At 38.4% G+C, this 19478-nt stretch overlaps 1 protein-coding gene across 7 annotated transcripts in view; it reads right to left on the bottom strand.

Annotated features, from left to right (window-relative positions):
• Positions 1 to 19478, bottom strand: part of SCMH1 (Scm polycomb group protein homolog 1) — a 186641-nt gene that overhangs the window by 136490 nt on the left and 30673 nt on the right. For 6 of the 7 annotated variants that reach the window (XM_047082518.1, XM_047082524.1, XM_047082528.1 and 3 more), the window contains exon 2: positions 11031 to 11111. In XM_047082518.1, the coding sequence (XP_046938474.1) occupies positions 11031 to 11055 (25 nt within the window). In that variant the 5' untranslated portion in view covers positions 11056 to 11111. Of the gene's footprint in view, positions 1 to 2678; positions 2809 to 11030; positions 11114 to 19478 lie in introns of those variants that run through there. The other variant, XM_047082519.1, reaches the window with a different exon arrangement.

Below are 19478 nucleotides of genomic sequence, written 5' to 3'. Positions count from 1 at the left end.
CATTTCCTGAATAAGCAGAAAGCCTGGATGACCACCTATCACCAAAGATGCTGAAACTTTTCCAAGCTGAGAAGGAATTTATGGGTTGGAAAAGGGATTAATTATTCAACCCTGGAGTTCTATTTCAATAAGCAACAACCCCTATTATGGGGGCTGAGACAGAAACGTGTCCATAACTTGTGTGCACACATAACTTGTGTGTGTGTGTGTGCGCGTGCGCACGTATATATCCTGACTGTGAACTATTTACCAGTATAAATTATGTCTCATTCTTCTTTATATCTCATGTGTCTAAGTCCATGAAACAAATGAGTGAATACAATGTCACAGGCTTAAAACACAGTGGATTGCTCCCTATTAAATCTTGCTCAATTTGACATTTAAATTCCATTTCCAACTTGCTATTTTCAAAATAACCCTCTAAAGCCTTTTTTATTTCCAGATTGAAATGATATTAATCTAGTCTTTAAACAAAAATTCTTTGACTACACACAGGTTCCAGCTTTGTGCTAGGTAATGGGGGATTCAAAAAATAACAAGGTACTCTCCCTTTAGTCTAAAAGAGGGAGAAAGATACAGAAGTAAATGTGATAAAGTATTATAGATGCTGCATTAAAAGTAAATGGGGGCTCAGAGAAGGGAGGAGACAGTTTTGTCTGGGGAGAAATTAAGACTTTAATGGAAAAGGAATTGAGTCTTAGGGATGGAGTAATAAGAAAAGTATATCACAGAGGGGGAATAATATAAAGAGAGAAATGATGCCATAAACCACTATGTTAGACCTGCTCTAGTATGGTAGCCACTAGCCACATGTAGCACCTGAATTCTGGCAAGTGTGACTAAGAAAGTGAATATTTAATTTTGTTTTAACTTTTTTATTAATATAAATTCATAACTGACATTCAGTACAGTTATGGGGAAAACTTTTAAAGTACATTTGGAACAAAGCTGGATATGAGAACCTACTTTTTCAGTTGAAAATTGTTGAAATCTAAATACAAATCAATCACTTCTGACAAAACTTAGTGTCTGAATTGAGATGTGCTATAACTGTAAAACATATACCAGATTCTGAAGACTGAGTATCAAAAAAGGAATGCAGAATAGCTCCTTATGTATTTTTATATTGGTTACATGTCAAAATAGTGTTGGAGATATATTCGGTTAAATAAAATGTATTATTGAAATTAAATCCCCCTATTTCTTCCTTACCTTTTTCAGTGTGGTTACTAGAAAATTTACAATTCTGTGTGTGACTTGCATTGTATTTCTACTGGACAGTGCCATGTTGAGCAACTTGTAGTTCAATGTGGCTGGAGCAGAAGGTATGTTAGGGGGTATGACAAGAAAAGTAAAAAGTGGTCAATGTCAATGCCTATCTATTTTACTATAATGGAGAAAGCAGAATAAGAAAGAAGAACCCAGTGGGCAGAGAAGTAGAGGTGAGGGGCAGAGGAGAGAATATGCTAATTGTCTGTGGGACCTTGGCTCTGGAGGCTCATTACGCTCTTGCTTCTCACATGGCTTAGTTGTTCAACCTCCCCAGTAATTAAGAGAATCCAAACAATTTCAGATGTAGAGACGGAAGAAAAGGCTTTAGAGAAACTAAACTTGACATGATTTTAATGTCAAGTGGAAGAGCAAGCTTAACTTCATCTCAGACAAATCATCCCACCTCAGGAAATCCCAAACAAAGGATGAAAAAAGGATAAGACATAATAAACTAGAAAACTATGCTTAACATAGAGATTTTACCTTTAAAGATTCCTGATAAGATTCTCAGTTTCTACAAAGCTAAAACTTCATTTAGAATCTAAACTCTGAAATTTATGAGATGTTTTTCTATTCAAGTCAACTAATACTATTAAAAATATCACTACTGTGGCACCTGGATGGCTCAGTTGATTGAGCATCTGACTCTTGGTTTTGGCTCAGGTCCTGATCTCACAGTTTGTAACTTTGAGCCCCACGTTGGGCTCTGCACTGACAGTGCGGAGCCTGCTTGGGATCCTCTCTCTTCCTCTCTCTCGCACTCGTTCTCTCTCTCTCCCTCTCTCAAAAATAAATAAATAGACTTAAAAATCACTATTAAAAATGGCAAGAACACATACCCTCTAGAAATGGCTCTAAGTTTCAATAAGACATTTAAATAATACTTATTTTTTTATTTGAGAGAGAGAGTGCATGAGCGAGAAAGAGGGGAAGAGGGTGAGAGAAAGAGAGAAAGAGAATCTTAAGCAGGCTCCATGCTCAGAGTGGAGCCTGACACGGGGCTCAAGGGATCATGACCTGAGCCTAAAGCAGGAGTCAGACACTCAACCAACTGAGCCACCCAAGTGCCCCAACATTTAAATAATATTTAAATGCTAAACAAAGTGTCTAGCATGGTGCCTAACATAGAGAAAAAATTCATTAAATAATAAGTTTTTCTTTCTTTTCTTAATAATAATCTATAGTGTGGCTGAACTGTTACAGAAATATCTTCAAGTATTTAAAAAGCAAAACTTCCAATTCCTTCCACAACCTAAAAAATTGATGACAAAATGGCAAAAAAGACATTATGGCTAAAAGAAATGGATAATGAATGACATAGTTAGTAATGAGGAGTTCCTTAAAGTCAGCCTTTGCTAAAGATCTTAATCCTTCATGCCTCCAGAATAGGGTAAAAAGATACTTACCACTAGGCTGCATAGTCAATGGACTTAAAACTGGTCAAGGAGTTAAGAAGTTTGGGATTTATCCCTGGATCCACCAATACCTTACTCTGACCTCTGACAAGTCAGTTTCTCTGTATGTTAATTTCTCCATCTGTAGAATGGGGGTGGGAGGAAGGAGGACACTTATTACCCCTTAAACCATGAGACTTAAGTATTACCAAATTGACTACATTACTTAAAAAGTAGGACATTTAGATATACCTTTTTTTGCTTATTAAAATAACTCAGCATTGGATAGTATCTTATAGCAAGTACCACAGGTTTAATTTAACTAAGCCTCAATATTCACAGAAATAAAGAATACAGATATTTGCTATATTTGGTCCCAAGCAAATACTGCATATAAATGTAATTTCCAACTAACCAGGTTAAGCCAAAAACTAAAAGATACTAAAACTCCATTAACATGGTACTATGGACTGAATGTGTTCCCTCCAAATTCATATGTTAAAGTCCTAATCCCCAGTGTGGCTGTATTTGGAGACAGGACTCTCAAGGAGGTAACTAAGGTTAAATGAGATCATAAGGGTAGGGCCCTAATTTGAAAGGATTGGTGTCCTTATAAGACAAGGACAAGACACCAGATATATCTCTCTCCCTCTCCCTCAACCTCACCCTCTCTGTCTCCACAAACACATACACAGAAAAAGTCTAGGTGAGGACATGGCCAAAAAAGTGCCTGTCTGTAAGCTGAGGAGAGGCCTGACCAGAAACAAACCCTGCTAGCATCTTGATCTTGGACTTCCAGACTCAGACTGTGAGAAAATAAATTTCTACTGTTTAACTCACCCAGCCAGGGGTATTTTGTTATAAAATCTGAGCAGACTAATATACATGGTCATAGGACAAATGAAGCTGTAACGATTCTTTTAGGGTACCTACCTCATGCAACCCTACTCAGTTTCCAAGTTGCTCTAAAGAATCTTCACTCTCTCTTTTACTACAGTCTGATTGGTAGTAAAACAAAGCAAAACAAAATGAAACCGAAAATATCAAATTGGAAGTCAAAATTTTATCCTGGTTTGTTTGTTTGTCTTGTTGTTGTTGTTGTTTTAAAGTAGGCTCCATGCTCAGCATGGAGCCCAATGCGGGTCCTGAACTCACAACCCCGAGATCAAGACCTGAGCCAACATCAAGAGTCAGATGCTCAACTGACTGAGCCACCCTATCCTATTTTGAATGGGTCCCTATCCTATTTTGAATGTCAACTCTATTTTCCCTTAGAGACTATTTTCCCTTAAAGACTTTAGGCAATAACTTAACTGTACTGAGCCTCAGTTTTCTTATCAGTAAAATAGGGATGACAATCCCAATGCTACTTGCTTTACAAGGTTGTTGTGAAGAACGAATGAAAAAATGGTTTCAAAAGCACATAATACAGATAACAAGGATTATTAAGGAAAAATGTGCTGTTTGCTACCTTTCTCAGAGGGAAAACTGAGATCCTGATTAATACAATGTGCTTATTACAAAGGACACAGGACATCAGAGCCTCCCATTACTAGTTAGCCCCCTAAGGATTCGAATACTCCATTTTTGAGTAACGACTCTAGTGAATATTCGCTAGAATCACTTCTACTTTGCCTCTTCTCCCTTTGGCTCCTCTTACTATCGAATGCAACCTTTAAACGTTATTGTAACGCAATCTTCTTGGGGGAAGTGAAAGTGCTTATATTTATTCCAAAAGACTAATGACACTAAGAGGCTGGGATAAGAAGAATAAACTGAATCCTCAGAAATGCATGTCTGGAGTCCTGAAACATTAAGAGAGTAGTTTGTACAATATCCTAGAAAACATATCCTCTTTGATTTCCGAGAAAGAGCACAAGAGCATCGACCAGTGACATGAAGCGGTGCTGTCCTATAGGACTTTCTGTGATGCCAGGTATGTTCTGTGCCATCTAACGGGTAGCCGTTAGCCACATGTGGCTCTTCAGCACTTGAAATGTGGCCAGCATGACTGAAGAGTTGCATTTTTGTTTGTAGTTTTTATTAAATTTAAATAGACACATGTGGCCAGCAGTGACTATACTGGATAATGCAATATCCAGAGGCTGTAAAGATTCTGGTATTTCTAGAAATTCTTGAGAGAAAAATCTACAAATTCTTGGTAGAAAAATCTACAAGGCTGTGGAAACTTCCTTTCACAAAGTAATCATAATAGGCCATCCCCTGAAGCAAGGAAAAGCAGAAGAAATTCTTCATATGTTATATTAAGAAAAAAAATTCAGTTGTAAATTATCACTTATATACTAACAATAGCAATAATAATTATTAACATTATATAGCTATTTTTAAGTGTTTACTATATTCCAGATGTTGTGCTAATCATTTCAATAAAACCATCTTCTTAAATCCTCCTCCTCCCCAGTATGGCACCCCTTTTTCACTAATGAGGAAATAATACCCAGAGATGTTGAGTAACTTTCTAAAAGGTTATAATCAGTAGAAAAGCCAGGATCTGAACTCAAACTATGCTCTTAACTACACTGACCCTCTGCAAAAAAAAAAAAAAAAAAAAAAAAAAAAAAAAGACAAAAATATTCATAAGAAAGAAACCTTACAATGCTTCTAACATAAAATAACCCAACTTAGATATTCTACCCACTTTACTACAGTAAAAATTGAAGCACTGATGCTTATTAGCTTGATCTGAACACTGAATTAATATTAAACATAGTCTGGGATTCAATGAGGCAAAACTAGATTAAATGGAGGACGTCCATAGGTACCATGTTTTAAATATTCATAGAGCTTGGAAAACACAAAAGAAGTAATGCAAGTACATGTACATATCAATGAGAGAGAGAGAGAGAGAGAGAGAGAGAGAGAGAGTGGGGAGGAAGGGAAGAGGAGAGCAGGAAAGGAGGGATGCTTCTCTCAGAAATAGAAACTGGAAAATAGAAAAAAGAAGCATCAGATGTACTTCTGAAAACCCATTAAGACAGGACAGAACTCTTTCAATGTTAGATGGCAGTTGTGATTTTAATAAACTGCAATCCTATGCTGATATGCATAGAGATCAAAAAGGAAAAGCTGGGAGCGGAACACCTGCCCCACTGTGGTCATGGAGGACAACCCACAGGAGGCAGGAGACAGACAAGGGACTAGGCTGGGAGGTACCATTGATTAGCCACTCTCTCTTATTAGCAACTATTCCTAGGGCCTTTTAGCTGATTCTCTGCCTCCAGCTCTCCTTCATTTACTTTTACTCTGTTCCGAGATAAGTGTGAAGAGATGGTAATATCCCTCTGGGATGATCTGCCAGAGGAGGGGGAAGGGGAAGCAAACTAGGCAATCCCTTTTTCAAAGACAGCAATAAATCCTGTCTTGTGCATGCAGCAGATGTGAACAAAGAAGATGTAACAGATCTCTCCTTGGCAATCATCCCTGCCCCCACTCCCTCTGTAGCAATTATATGTTTCTGCACGTGCACACAGAGAGACGAACCCTAGAGAACATCAGTATTTCCTTTAACAAGCAAAGCAGTTGGCAATGAATGGCTAATGAAAATGCAGAGAAGCCGTAACTCCCTCTGTCTTGCAGGCACTCCCAGTAGACTACAACTGTGTACAATGTGTACCCTTTCCAGAGGTGTGATCCAGAGCATAAGAGAGGTTAATTCTTTCTACAAAGCTTCTGGCTCATGTTTCTCGATCAGGGAAGAAGTTTAGTGGTACCAGTGGTGCTACATCATACTTCCTGGCAGACAGAAATGGATCTGAGGTCATGAAATAAGTAACGCACCACCACCACCATGGTCATTCCCATCATATCCGGAAAGAAGGTGGTAACAATCCTGGATGATCTACTCTGCCAGTCAGAACACTTTGGAGGTAGAGTTTTATGTTCACATCTAGATCCTATACTCTGAATGCGACACAGGCACACAACTTTATTCAAAGGAAAGCAACAAGGATACTAAAAGTTTAAGAAACTGTCGAGGTTTAACCAGAAGAGAAGACTCAAAGGAAACAGGAGAGCTGTTTGCAAATACCTGCCATGTCCTCATGTAGAGGAGAGATGAAATTTGCTCTACCTGTTCAACATTACCCCAAGGGACAGAACTAGGACTGATGGGTGGAAGCTACAGGGAGACAGGCTTCAGCTCATTACCAGAAAGAACTTTCTGGCAGTCAGAGGTATCCAACCATCGGGTGAATTCTGGGGCAGGTAAGGTATGAATCTGCCATCATTGAGGGAATGGAAGCAAAGGTAAGATAACCTCTTAGTGGAGATATTACATCATGAAAAGAAAGAAGGAGATTAGACTAGGTAACCTTAAAAGGCCTTTCCAAATCTAAGGTCCTACAATTTAAGGGGTTATGGACCTCCTGATTTCATCATCTCAACACTGTACAACTTTAAGTTCATAGCATAGATGGTATATGTGTCTGTATATCTGTATCTGTATCTATAGCTATGGCTGTATCTCCACAATACCAACTTTCTCTCTGAAGCCTTACAGAAGTGTGGTATGGGGGCCCAAGAAATATCACCATCATCTTCCTTCCTTTCTGCTTCTTCATCTACCACATACTGGCACCATGGCAGGCAGTTTACATAACTTATCTCTAATCTTTGAGAGTCAAGTTCAGCTAGGCTATCATGAGACTGAGTCAGTAACACATCATCTCTGGTTTTTACTTTCCTCAATTGACAAATAAAGAGGCTGAACTTGACTCATGATCTGTAAGGTCGCTTTTAAGTTTTATGCCATTGTAAGTCTACGGGCAGTAACAGCAGCAAGGTAACAGCCCAATTAGTTCCTCCACATCCACCACAACTTAAACCCAGGCAGATAACCTGAAATATCTCTTTTCTTTGAAATAATGAACACCGTGTGCCGCTTTTCCTTTACATAGTAAATACAGTCTTGAAAATTTAGTGTAAATGGAATTTTCTGTAAAAAACGAAGTCTACTTTAAGCACACCAAGATGGCTAGTTAAAAGAAATCTTTATTAAAATAAGCTCAGTGTTTTACTGCAAAGTAACTTGTTCTATAAATTCGGGACTTTATACATTGGATTTTCTCGTATATTACTTTGTATTCCATCCACGTCATCCAGGCCAGTCACATTGGAGTCTTTTCCTTTGGGCTTGGTAATCAGTCAGATGGTATACTATAGAATTACAGGTTTGGAAGGAATAGTAAAACCCATTTAGTTCAATGCCTCCTCCTGTCCTGCCTCCAATTCCACCAACCCTATCCAGTGCCTGAATCTTCTTCTTAACATCCCTACCAAAACTCTGCTTATGCCTCCATTGATGAAGATGCCATATCTTCCCAGGAAGTTCCTTCCATTCTTGGCTGTGGATCTTGGCCTTAGGAAAGTGATTCTCGGTATTTTTTCTATCTCAATAACCACGAGGGAATCCCAGCATACTTTCATTAGTAATGGGAGTTTTATCTACAGCTGAACTTTTAAAAGAGGTCTCTCAAGAGAGCAAGAGAGTAATGGGAGGAAAACTTTCCCTTTTCATTCGGTATACTTCTGTTGCCAAATTTTTCACAGTGTATATATATAACTTTAATATATACATACATTAAAAAGAAGTGGTCCATGGGGGGTAAATGTTTATCACAGCAGTGGTAGGGAGTTAGACAGGAACAAATCCCTTAGGGGAACAAGACAGAAAGAGAGAGAATGACATGTGTTTGATGTGACACCTCCATGGACTCTAAAAATGTACTGGGTGTGTGTGTGGGGGGCGGGTAATTGTTGAAATGTCACCTACCTCCTTGAAAATCACTGCTAATCTCTACTTCAATTGAGTATGCCTGCCCTTTAGGCACTTGGGGGCAGCTTTCAAGCATGCAGGGAAAGTTAACTGCTTTATGGTCTCATCAAGATGAAATTCAATGACTAGCTATATGACATGTCTCACTGTATAATGTATCTATCTGCTCCTGTTCTCTCCCATTCGACCTAATCCACAGTATATTGTTCTGATTGGACACTCTGCCTTCTGACATCACTCCTCTATGGTTTGTTTATTTTCTCTTTACCATGAAGGGTTAGCATACCTCCTAATTATTCAGATTAATTACCTTATTGCAAGCTCAAGGGTATTTTTTACCAAATATCCCTAGATGTCTCTCTTCTGTTTTGAAGATTCTGCAGCAATCTTGCCTGGATTCAGATTCGGTTCTATCACTTACTAGCTGTATAACACTGGCCAAGTAACTTAACCCCCTGTACTTTTGTTTCCTCATCTGCAAAATAAAGACAATTACAGCAATAAGCTGATAGAGGTGCTGGAAGAATTAAACAGGACACACATAAAGGCATTTAGACCAGTACTTGGTCATCGAAGACACTCATCAATGTTAATTTGCATTGTTGCCTCCTTCTTCTGTGTCATCAGCAAACTCCTGCCCTGCCACTAATTATGAAACCCTCTTACTACAGACACAGAACATTTACTTGGCAATTTCTTTCTACTGGTTTTCTAGGTTCCCTCTTAATCAATCCAAAGCATTCTTGACATTTCATCTCTTCAACATAGCTCTCCCTGATGAACTGGATTAAAGAGGAATTTCTCACTTAGCATACCTACTACTATAGCCTGTTGGTTTTTTTTTTTTAAATGTTTATTTCTTTATTTTGAGAGAGATTAGGAGAGAGCATGCATACACGCATGCATGCACGAGCAGGGGAGAAGCAAAAAGAGAGGGAGAGAAAGAATTCCAAGCAGGCTCCATGCTCTCAGCACACAGCCCTGATGTGGTGGGGTGGGGCTCAACCTCAGAAACTGTGAGATCATGCCCTGAGCTGAAATCAAGAGTCGGTTGCTTAAATGACTGAGCCACCCAGGTGCCCCAACTACAGCTTGTTTTCATTAAATTATGATACACACTCATGCTTCACCAATTTATGTTCCTTTTCTTTTCAAACCTCTATTCAAAACCCATCTCTAAGAGCAGGGTTTGGAAAATTTCTTCTGTAAAGGGCCAGAGAGTAAATAATTTCAGTTTTATGGGACATATAGTTTCTGTTGCAGCTTCTCAACTCTGCCACTGTAGCATGAAAGCAGCCATAGATAACACATTAACAATGAACAATGGAAAGGCTATGTTCCAAAAAACCTTTATTTACAAAAATAGGCAGCAGACAGGATTGGACGTATGAGCCACAGTTTGTCAATCTCTGATATAGAGGAATCCTTCCCTAAATAATTCTGCCTGTGATCATCTCTCTGTTCTACTTCAAGCATGTACTATACTTATTTATAAGCTTGTAAGTATTTGTATGTGGTCACTCTCCCACTTAGATTAATGCACAGATCCTTTAAGAAGAGCTATTCTTTAAAGAAAATGTATCTAAGCCTAGGAGTGATGTGGGGTGTTAAGGACACAAAGACAAAGAAGTCCTAGCCTATGCTCACAAAGAACTCACAGATTAGTAGGATAGATAGCGATTCAATTACATAATCATAACACAACATGACTTTCGCTCTAATAGAGATTTGATATACAAAATGCTCTGGGAAAACAGAAAGGAATGATTAACTTTGCTTGGGGAATTGAGGAAAGCTTCACAGAGATGAAGTTGAGCTAGGATTGGCAGAAGGAAGATGAATAGGCATTTTAGGCAAAGGGAATATAGTACAAAGGTACTAAGGCATGGAAATGGACAGTGTGTTTGGACAAGAGCCAGCAGCTTGTTACAGACGGAAAAGGGTAGGGTAGGCTACAGGGATGAAGTGGGATAAGAACAGAAAAGCAGGCAAACAGCAAACAAAGAGCCTCATCTGCCATTCTAAGGCAATGGTATCATCTCAAAGATTATGTTAGACATTCAATATCAAGATCTGACTTATTAATGGTATTTTACATCCATAAAAGGGTTCTAACTTTTTTCAGACTTTTACATACATTATTTCCAATGTTCATACACTTTCCACACTTACATGCCTTCTAAATTCTGACACTGATCATGAACTTGTAGTGAGAAGAATGAGATTTAAAGGCAAAAGATCTAGGACTGACTCTTCCAGCACATAGTAACAAGATTTTGAATAGGTCCCTTTGTTCAAATCCCTCACTGTTTCCATAAAACAGGAATAGCGACAGTACCTACTTCACAAGATTACTGTAAAGACTGTGTTAAGACAATTCTGTGAAGAGTACGTTGCAAACTATAAAGAGTTGTATAAATGACACACAAGGCTTATTAAAATCGTAGGATAAGTTGGCAAGAAACGGTGGGATTCTTTTATTCCCTCTAATTGCTTTTTGTGACACATACATTCATATACAGCCTAACAGAGTGAAACTATTTCCGTTATGTATAAATACAGGTTCTGACCTTTCCGAAGATCTGATTTTTGCATGGTACCATCAGCTGTATCAAATAGGAAACCGTTCCTCCTTAGTGAGATGGAGAAATCTAGAAGCAAAAGATAGAAAAAATTAGAAATGTAAACTACTGTAGAAGACATGCAGTGAAATTAGATTTTTATCAGAGGAAACCAACAGGCTGGACAACCAGACAGGGCTTCCCAAGGACAGCAATTTGGATAGGTTTTCAGTTATCAAGACCCTTCCCTAAGTTTTGTGGGTTCAGAACACAGATTCTGTTAAAAACAGAATAGATTCTTGAGGGCAGTTCTATAGGTCATTAAACGATGAGTAGGTAAATTAGAATGCTAACTTATTAATTTACTGTGAGAAATATAACGGTCACGAGGAGTAAAATATTGTAGGCTGGAAACTATAAAACACTGCTGACAGAAATTAAAAAATAAATAAATAAATGGAATTCTTTCATGAATTGAAAGACTAACATTGTTAAGATGACAATACTACCGAAAGTGATTTACAGACTAAATGCAATCCCTCTCAAAATCACATGGAATTTCAAAGGACCCCAAATAGCTGAAACAGTTTTGAAAATGAAGAATAAAGTTGGAAGATTCACATTTCTTTATTTCAAAACTTACTACAAAGCTAGAGTAATCAGTGTGGTATTGGCGTAAGGACAGACATACAGATCAATGGAATAGAATAAAGGGCCAAGAAACAAACTCTGATATATATGGTCAAATGATTTTTTGAGAAAACTGCCAAAACCATTTAATGGGGAAAGGATATTCTTTTCAACAAATGATGCTGGGAAAACTGAATACCTTATAGTGTATAAAAAAAAATAAACTCAAAATGCATCAAAGACCTAAACACAAGAGCTAAGATTAAAAAACTCTTAGAACAGAAGGGAAAATCATCATGACACTGGGTTTGACAATGATTCTTGGATATAATACATAAACCACAGGCAATGAAAGAAAAACAGACAAATTAGATTTCATCAAAATGAAAAACATTTGCGCATCAGAAGATACTGTCGTGAGAGTGAGAGACAACCTACAGAATGGGAGAAAATACTGGCAAATTATATATCCAATAAGGGATTAACATCTAGAGTATATAAAGAACTCCTATAATTCCACAACAAAAAGCCCTCAAACAACCCAATTAAAAAACAGGCAAGAGGGGCGCCTGGGTGGTGCAGTCGGTTAAGCGTCCGACTTCAGCCAGGTCACGATCTCGCGGTCCGTGAGTTCAAGCCCCGCGTCAGGCTCTGGGCTGATGGCTCGGAGCCTGGAGCCTGTTTCCGATTCTGTGTCTCCCTCTCTCTCTGCCCCTCCCCCGTTCATGCTCTGTCTCTCTCTGTCCCAAAAATAAATAAAAACGTTGAAAAGAAGAAAAAAAAATTAAAAAAAAAAACAGGCAAGGGACTTGATAGACATTTCTCCATTTAGCTCTACAGACCGCCAATAAGCACTTGAAAAGATACTCGGCATCATTACTCAATAATAATGCGAATCAACAACACAATGATACCACTTCACACCCATTCAGGTGGTTATCATAAAGGAAAAAAAGAAAAGAAAAATAACAAGTGTTGCCAAGATTGGAGAAATTAGAACCCTTGTGAACTGCTCCTAGGAATGAAAAGTGATGTAGATGCTGTGAAAAACCTAAAAAGGATAAACATAAAATTACCATATGATCCAGCAACCCCACTCCTGGGTATTGTCCAAAAGAACCGAAAGCAAGGACTAAAACAAATACTTGCACACTAATGTTCAGAGAAATATCATTCACGATAGCCAAAGGATAGGAACAATCCAAGTATCCATCAGTAAATAAATGGATAAATAAATGTATACATTTAAATACACAATATACAAATAAATACACAATGGAATATTACTCAGCCATAAAAAGGAATAAAATCTGACACTTGCTACAACATAGACACATCCTGAAAACATTATTCTAAGTGAAATAAGCCAAACTGCAAAAGCACAAATATTGTATGATTCCACTTATACTTGTTAACTAGGCAAATTCACAGAGATGCAACATAGAACAGAAGAACGAGGGGCAGGGCAGAGGAGGGAATGGAGAGTTACAATTTAATGGGTACAGAGTTTCTGCCTGGGATGATCAAGAAGTTCTGGAGACAGATAGTAGTGAAGGCTACACAACATTGTAAATATACTTAATGCCTTAAAATGGTTACAACGGTAAATTTTACGTTACATATATTTTACCACAAAGACGGGGGGGGGGGCAGGGGAGGAAGAAAGAAGAAAAAAGAAACAGGTAACAGGTGGATCTGCATCAAGGTTTGACAGTCCCATTCAACCATCTCACAAGAGGAACACAAAAAGCTTCACAGAGACTTAAAAGAAATTAAGAAATTAAGTCATAGCATTCCTTTTCCTGGGTAATCTTAGATGCAACCAGCCATCAACTTTCTTTATGACCTCCCATTTTGCAGGTTTCCAAGCTATCTTCTGATAAACACATCCTCTCTTTGGATAACCTTACTATCTATATACAGCATGTGGTACAGATGAGCTTTGGGTTTGAATAACAACTTTGTCACCAGCTTCGCAAACTTGGGACAAGTTGCTACATGTCTCTGAGCCACAATTTCTGCACCTCTAATGTGGAAATTATAGTGTCTATGCCAAGGGGTTTCTGAGGGTTGAATGGCATTATCTATTTTAGTGAATGGATATAAGTAAGTATCTGATAACTAGGGGATCCTTCTCCACCTCCCTCACTTTTTGTCCGTCAGGTTCCTGCCTCTAGCTCCATCGGCATCCGTACAAACATCGCCACAGCTCTCTGGATTAGAGGGTCTTGCTAGTATCTCCGTCAGAAGCCTTTTCTCCAAAACCAATGACATCCAAAAGACCAAAAGCAAATGTAGACAAATTCATTTTCTGTCCATCTTACAAAACTCTCCTACAGGAATCTACTACCCTCCCTAAGGGCAGAGATATTTTATATCCCACACATTGCTTATATTAGAAAAAATAACTTGGCGTTTTTTAAATTGAATTTTCAACAATTCTAAGTTTTCTTTAACAGGATCTTGCATAAATTTCCAAATGTATAAGTCCTATTTCTACACTTGTAGTACAAAACAGTAAGGTAAAAACAGTAAGTATGGTTCTCTTTCAGTGATAAGTACCCAAGCAAAATATGCAAGGTGTACAGGGTGCGATAATGACTATTTCAAAGCCTGCTATACTATAATTGGCTTGTATTAAAAGTGCCAGAAGTAAAAGAATAATTGTACAATGTTCCGCTATGAAAAAAACCCAATAATGAAGTTGATCTGATGTCAGGCAAAATTATATTATACAAATCAGAAAAAAAAGCCTGTTTAATCTCCACTTAAAAAGCAAAACATCAAGTAATGATCAGAGAATAACATATCAAAATTCATATTCCTGAGGTGCCTGGGTGGCTCAGTCAGTTAAGCATCCAACTCTTAATTACCACTCAGGTCATGATCTCACAGTTCATGAGATCGAGCCCCGCTTTGGGGGAGCCTGCTTGGGATTCTCTCTCTTCCTTTCTCTCTGTCGCTCCCCTGCTTGGTCTCTCTTTCCCTCAAATAAATAAACATTAAAAAAAATTCATATTCCTGATTTCCTCCTAAATCACCACAGTCAGATGTTCAATTTCATCTTATCTGACTGACCTAAACTCCTTCAGCTGCACCCATTGGGATTACCATCGTATTTATTTATTAATCACGTCTAGGGATAAGACTGGAATCAGGAGACAGAGAACCAAGGCAGAACAAAGAAACTGAAAGGTTACAAGGAAAAGAGGCTAGGATCATTTTGTTAAATAGACATTCACATTGTTAACTTAGGGAACTATAATAGGAGAAGGGAATCAACTATGTGCTGGGCTCTGTGCTAAGCACTTCAAAAATGACTTTTTATTGAAGTATAATATGGATACTGAAAAGTACATAAATCCTAAGTATGAAGCTCAGTGAGCTTCTACAGTGTGTCTCCCAATCAAGAAAGACCTTGTTACTGGCACCCAAAGAGGCAGTCCTTCGTGTCCTCTCCCAAGTCACCACTCCACCCAAGAGGAAACTGTCTTGACTTCTGTCATTGTAGATTAGTTTGGCCTGCTTTGAACTTCATACGAATACTACTATATCCCATGCCCCCTTTCATGTCCGCTTCCTTCCACTCAACACTTTGTTTTGAGAAGTTCATCCATGCTGCCCCAAGCAGGCACTTTTACCTTCATTACTTGATTTAAATAACCCAACAATTCTGGTATTTCCCATTTAGCTCAAAAACAAAACAAAACAAAAAAACAACACGAAAACAAAAACCAACCAAACAAACAAAACTGAGGCTCTGAAGTTAACTGAGATTAAGTAAGACATCCAAGGTCACACAGCTACTAAATGGAAAGGCTAAAATTAAAGACTGTCTAATATGAAAGTCCATGCTCTTTTTGGTTCCATTATGCTTGCTTGTTGTATTTAAAACCAACAAAAAGTCAGTCCCTTCCCTGGTTTACTTATCATAGGCCGTATATACGTATTGAGGCTTGGCAAACAGTCAAGTACTACACAAGTGTAAGAGTAGCACAAGGAAGGAGCTACCTAAGTGCAGTGACTTTTAAAGTTTTTATGATTGTGATCCACAGACTTAACTCTAGGCATTTTTATACAATATGCATTCCTAAAACCTTGCACTTTGTAAAAATTATGCACTAAAAATGGCCTTGTGGGAAAAACAATGTTATGAATATACTAAAAAGCCCATGGAACTCTGTATTCTTCACACACACACACACACACACACACACACACACACACACACGCAGATCTGAGTCATTAAGAAAAGGTTAAATTCAGCTCAATAAACTAAATTAAAAAGAAAGGGTACAATTCATTTTAGAATAATTTCCAACTAAAATGATTTTTAAAAATAAAGATTTAATGTGTAATTGAACAAACCTGTAGCTATGCAGAACATTAAGCTTCTAAGAATGACTTATTTCCCCAAGGTTTCCTGGAGTGAAGATTTGAATGCACGTCACCATCTGCAGACAGGAAACACTTAATAAAAGCTTTTCATGGTGGGAAAATTAAAATCTGAGGTCAGATTCGTATGGCTTTGGGGACTGGTAAGAGACTATTAACCCATTTACCACTTTTTAACTGTTCACACGACCCAAGCTGATCTTTGAAAAATGTCTGTTACCAGGTACCAGAGATCTCAAGATCAACTTAGAATTAAGTTAATAAAATTAGAGTCTAATAATTTAGAGTCCTGTATAGAAAACTACCTTCCTGAGACATAGAGCCCTGAGAGTCGATTAAATCTTCACCTGCTTAGGTCACTTAATTTCGGCTCACTGACAGAGTGGTATCTATAAACCATTCTATAACCACCCCCAAAGTCTCAGGTTCTTAGCCTAAAAGAAGTGAGTTATGACTCCCTGGCATTGTCCAGGGTCTTGTATGAATCTTACAGAATTACAAGCCTGGGGCAATTATGGCTTCTCTGTAAGAAGAAAGCTGCAACTTAGACTCAAACTTGGCCTGGTTCATTCCATGTCACCAAGGAGTCACTTCCACTGGGTTTCAAATTCTTCACCAGAAAACCAGGGGGTTACAACTCTACACTGCATTCCCAGGCAGGTCCCATATTTACCATAAACAAGCTACATGCTTGTTTCCCCATCAACCACCTCTACAAGCGTCTGATTTTATGGCTTCATAGAAAATCCTAATGTTACTGAAATATGGGAAATTTGTCAAGTGATATCAGTTGTCTTCCTGTGAGCTCCTCAGGCAACTGTCCCAACACCCATTTCTGGCTGGGAATCTTTGAGACTACCTCTTTCTTCCCTGCATCAGTAAGGCCAGAGACTACAAAGGGGCTTCCAATGGAATGTGTCTTATATGAGTCAAACAGTACAGCAATCTCAGGAAAGGGCTCTCTTCCCCGAGAAAGCAAACTTGACTGAAAGGGCATGCAATAATCTTTGAGATGTAGTATTAAGGTAAGGCGTATGATAAATTAAAAAAAAAAAAAATTGGGGGATGGGGCACCTGGGTGGCTCAGTCTGTTAAGCATTAGACTCTTGATTTCAGCTCAAGTCAAGATCTCATGGTTCGTGGGATGGAGCCCTGTGTTGTGCTCTGTGCTGACAGCAAGGAGACAGCAAGGAGCCTGCTTGGGACTCTCTCTCTCCCCCTCTCTCTGCTCCTCCCCTGCCTGTGCTCACATGTGCACATACTGTCTCACTCTCTCTCTCAAAATAAATAAGTAAACATTAAAAAAACATTTGGGGATGATAAAGAATATATATACAAACATTCCACACAGCAAAGGCAGAAGAGTGGTGCCATTTGCTAACTAACAGTCATTCTGTTTTTACTAGGAACTTTCTTTACTCTAACAAGTCAGAAAACCTTTCCATAGAACCACAGAGCCAGCAGAAACCAAGAGGCATGAGAAGAAACATATGCATGTCCAGTTTCACTTCAGAGATAAAAGTTAGTGATAGCTTAGCTTTTTGAGCGGTTTTTGTTTTTTTTTTTAAATCTTAGAAATTTAGCTTTTAGGACACAAGATGCCTTTCTCAACTTCCTCAGCTTTTGACCCAGCAATTCATTCCTTAATTAAAATCTAATTTTTCTTTATTTTGAGTCCCTGGGGTTCACTGGGCCAAGACTAGTGGCAGATTTTATTTCAGAGAACAGTCTTATATGGTGGTACTAGTTCAGAGAGCCCCAGAGATTTATTTCATCAAGATCACTGATGGGTGTAAAACCCGGGCAATACTCTAACACAGAGCGGTGACTTGTAACTTTTTTTTTCCCACCCTGACATACCTGAAGAGTACAAAACCCTGTTATCAGTGACAGCAGGCTCAGTAAAGGCACTGATTTGGGGCAAGAGGGTAGAAGGCAGCACTTATTTGATGGGAAGAGAGGCTTCACTGAAGCTGTTTGGAATCTCCAAGGATATTTGTGTAATTGGGAAAAACACCTCCCTCAGTCTAAGGGCTTCTTCCACTGCCCTGCCCCTGACCCAGGGTCTTGAGCAGGGCCACCCAAAAGAAATATAATTCAAGATATTTATGTCATTTTAAGCTTCTAGTAGTCACATTTTAAAAAGTAAAAACAGAAAAAAAAAAGAGATGGAAATAATTTTAATAATGTATTTTATTTAACCCAGTATACTGAAATATTATCATTTCAGCCAGTAATTATCATAATTTTTTTCAGCCAGTAATCATTATAAAAATCAATTAAAATGCTTTATATTCTTCTATTAAGTCTTCAAAATCTAGTGTGTATTTACAATTATAGGTTATCTCAATTCAGATGCTAAATTTTCATCAGAATTATTTGATTTGAATTTAAATTTCATAAAATTTAAAGTTGAAATAGAAGATTCACATACCCAAGATATTCAAAACATACTTTAAAATTTCCCAATAACTGTATTGAGAATCAGTTTTTAAATTTTCACATAATTGAAGTTAAATAAAATTTACAATTCAGTACTTCAGTACCACTAACCATGTGGCTATCGTATTAGACCACCCATGTTTAGAAGGCGTACATTATTAACTTAAATATTAAGTACTTAATATGTTCTAAGCACTTTACTTGCAATAAGTTGTTCAATTCTCACAACCCAATAAGGTGGGTATTATTATCTTCATTTTATTGATGAGAAAATCCAGACAGATGTCTCACAATTTGCCCAAAATTACACAGTTAGTAAATGGTGGAGCTGGGATTCAAAGCAAGGCAACTTAGCCGATTTCTTGTCTCTAAGGCTCGGGGTTTTCCAGGAAAACTAGACTATTTAGTATGCCCCAGGCATAAGTGCAATCTTCTGTCTCGGGTTAGAGGCTCTCAGCACTGGCTGATTTTCTCCATCATATGGCCCTATCCTGGTTATTTGCTAATGTAGGTTAGATCATGTCACGCCTCTGCTTAAAACCTCCCAAATGCTCCTCCTAGCACTTAAATCCAAGTCCTTTACCCTGACCCACATCATCATCCTACATGACCTGACCCCTCCCCTTCTAGCCCTCCTCTCTTATAGCGCTCATCCTTACCACTGCTCCAGCCACACCATCCTCCTCTGCTCCAGATTCAGGCCAAACTCCTCACTATCTGAGGGCCTCTGCACTACCTGGAATGCTCTACCCCGTATTCACATGGCTGGCTTCTTACCACTCAGGTCTCCGCTTAAATGTCATCTCTTCCCTGACCACTTTATCTAAAGTAGTCACCCAGGGACGTCTGGGTGGCTCAGTCAGTTAAGTGTCCGACTTTGGCTCAAGCCATGATCTCGAGGTTCATGAGTTCAAGCCCCGCATTGGGATCTCTACTGTTAGCATGGAGCCCGCTTCAGATCCTCTGTACACACACACATTCTCTGTCTGT

This window comes from Lynx rufus, unplaced genomic scaffold (assembly GCF_022079265.1).
Source record: "Lynx rufus isolate CCGP_SWC_20201006 ecotype Redwood Valley unplaced genomic scaffold, mLynRuf1.p SCAF_2, whole genome shotgun sequence".
Lineage (NCBI taxonomy): Eukaryota > Metazoa > Chordata > Mammalia > Carnivora > Felidae > Lynx > Lynx rufus.
This window is presented reverse-complemented; position numbering and strand designations above follow the sequence as displayed.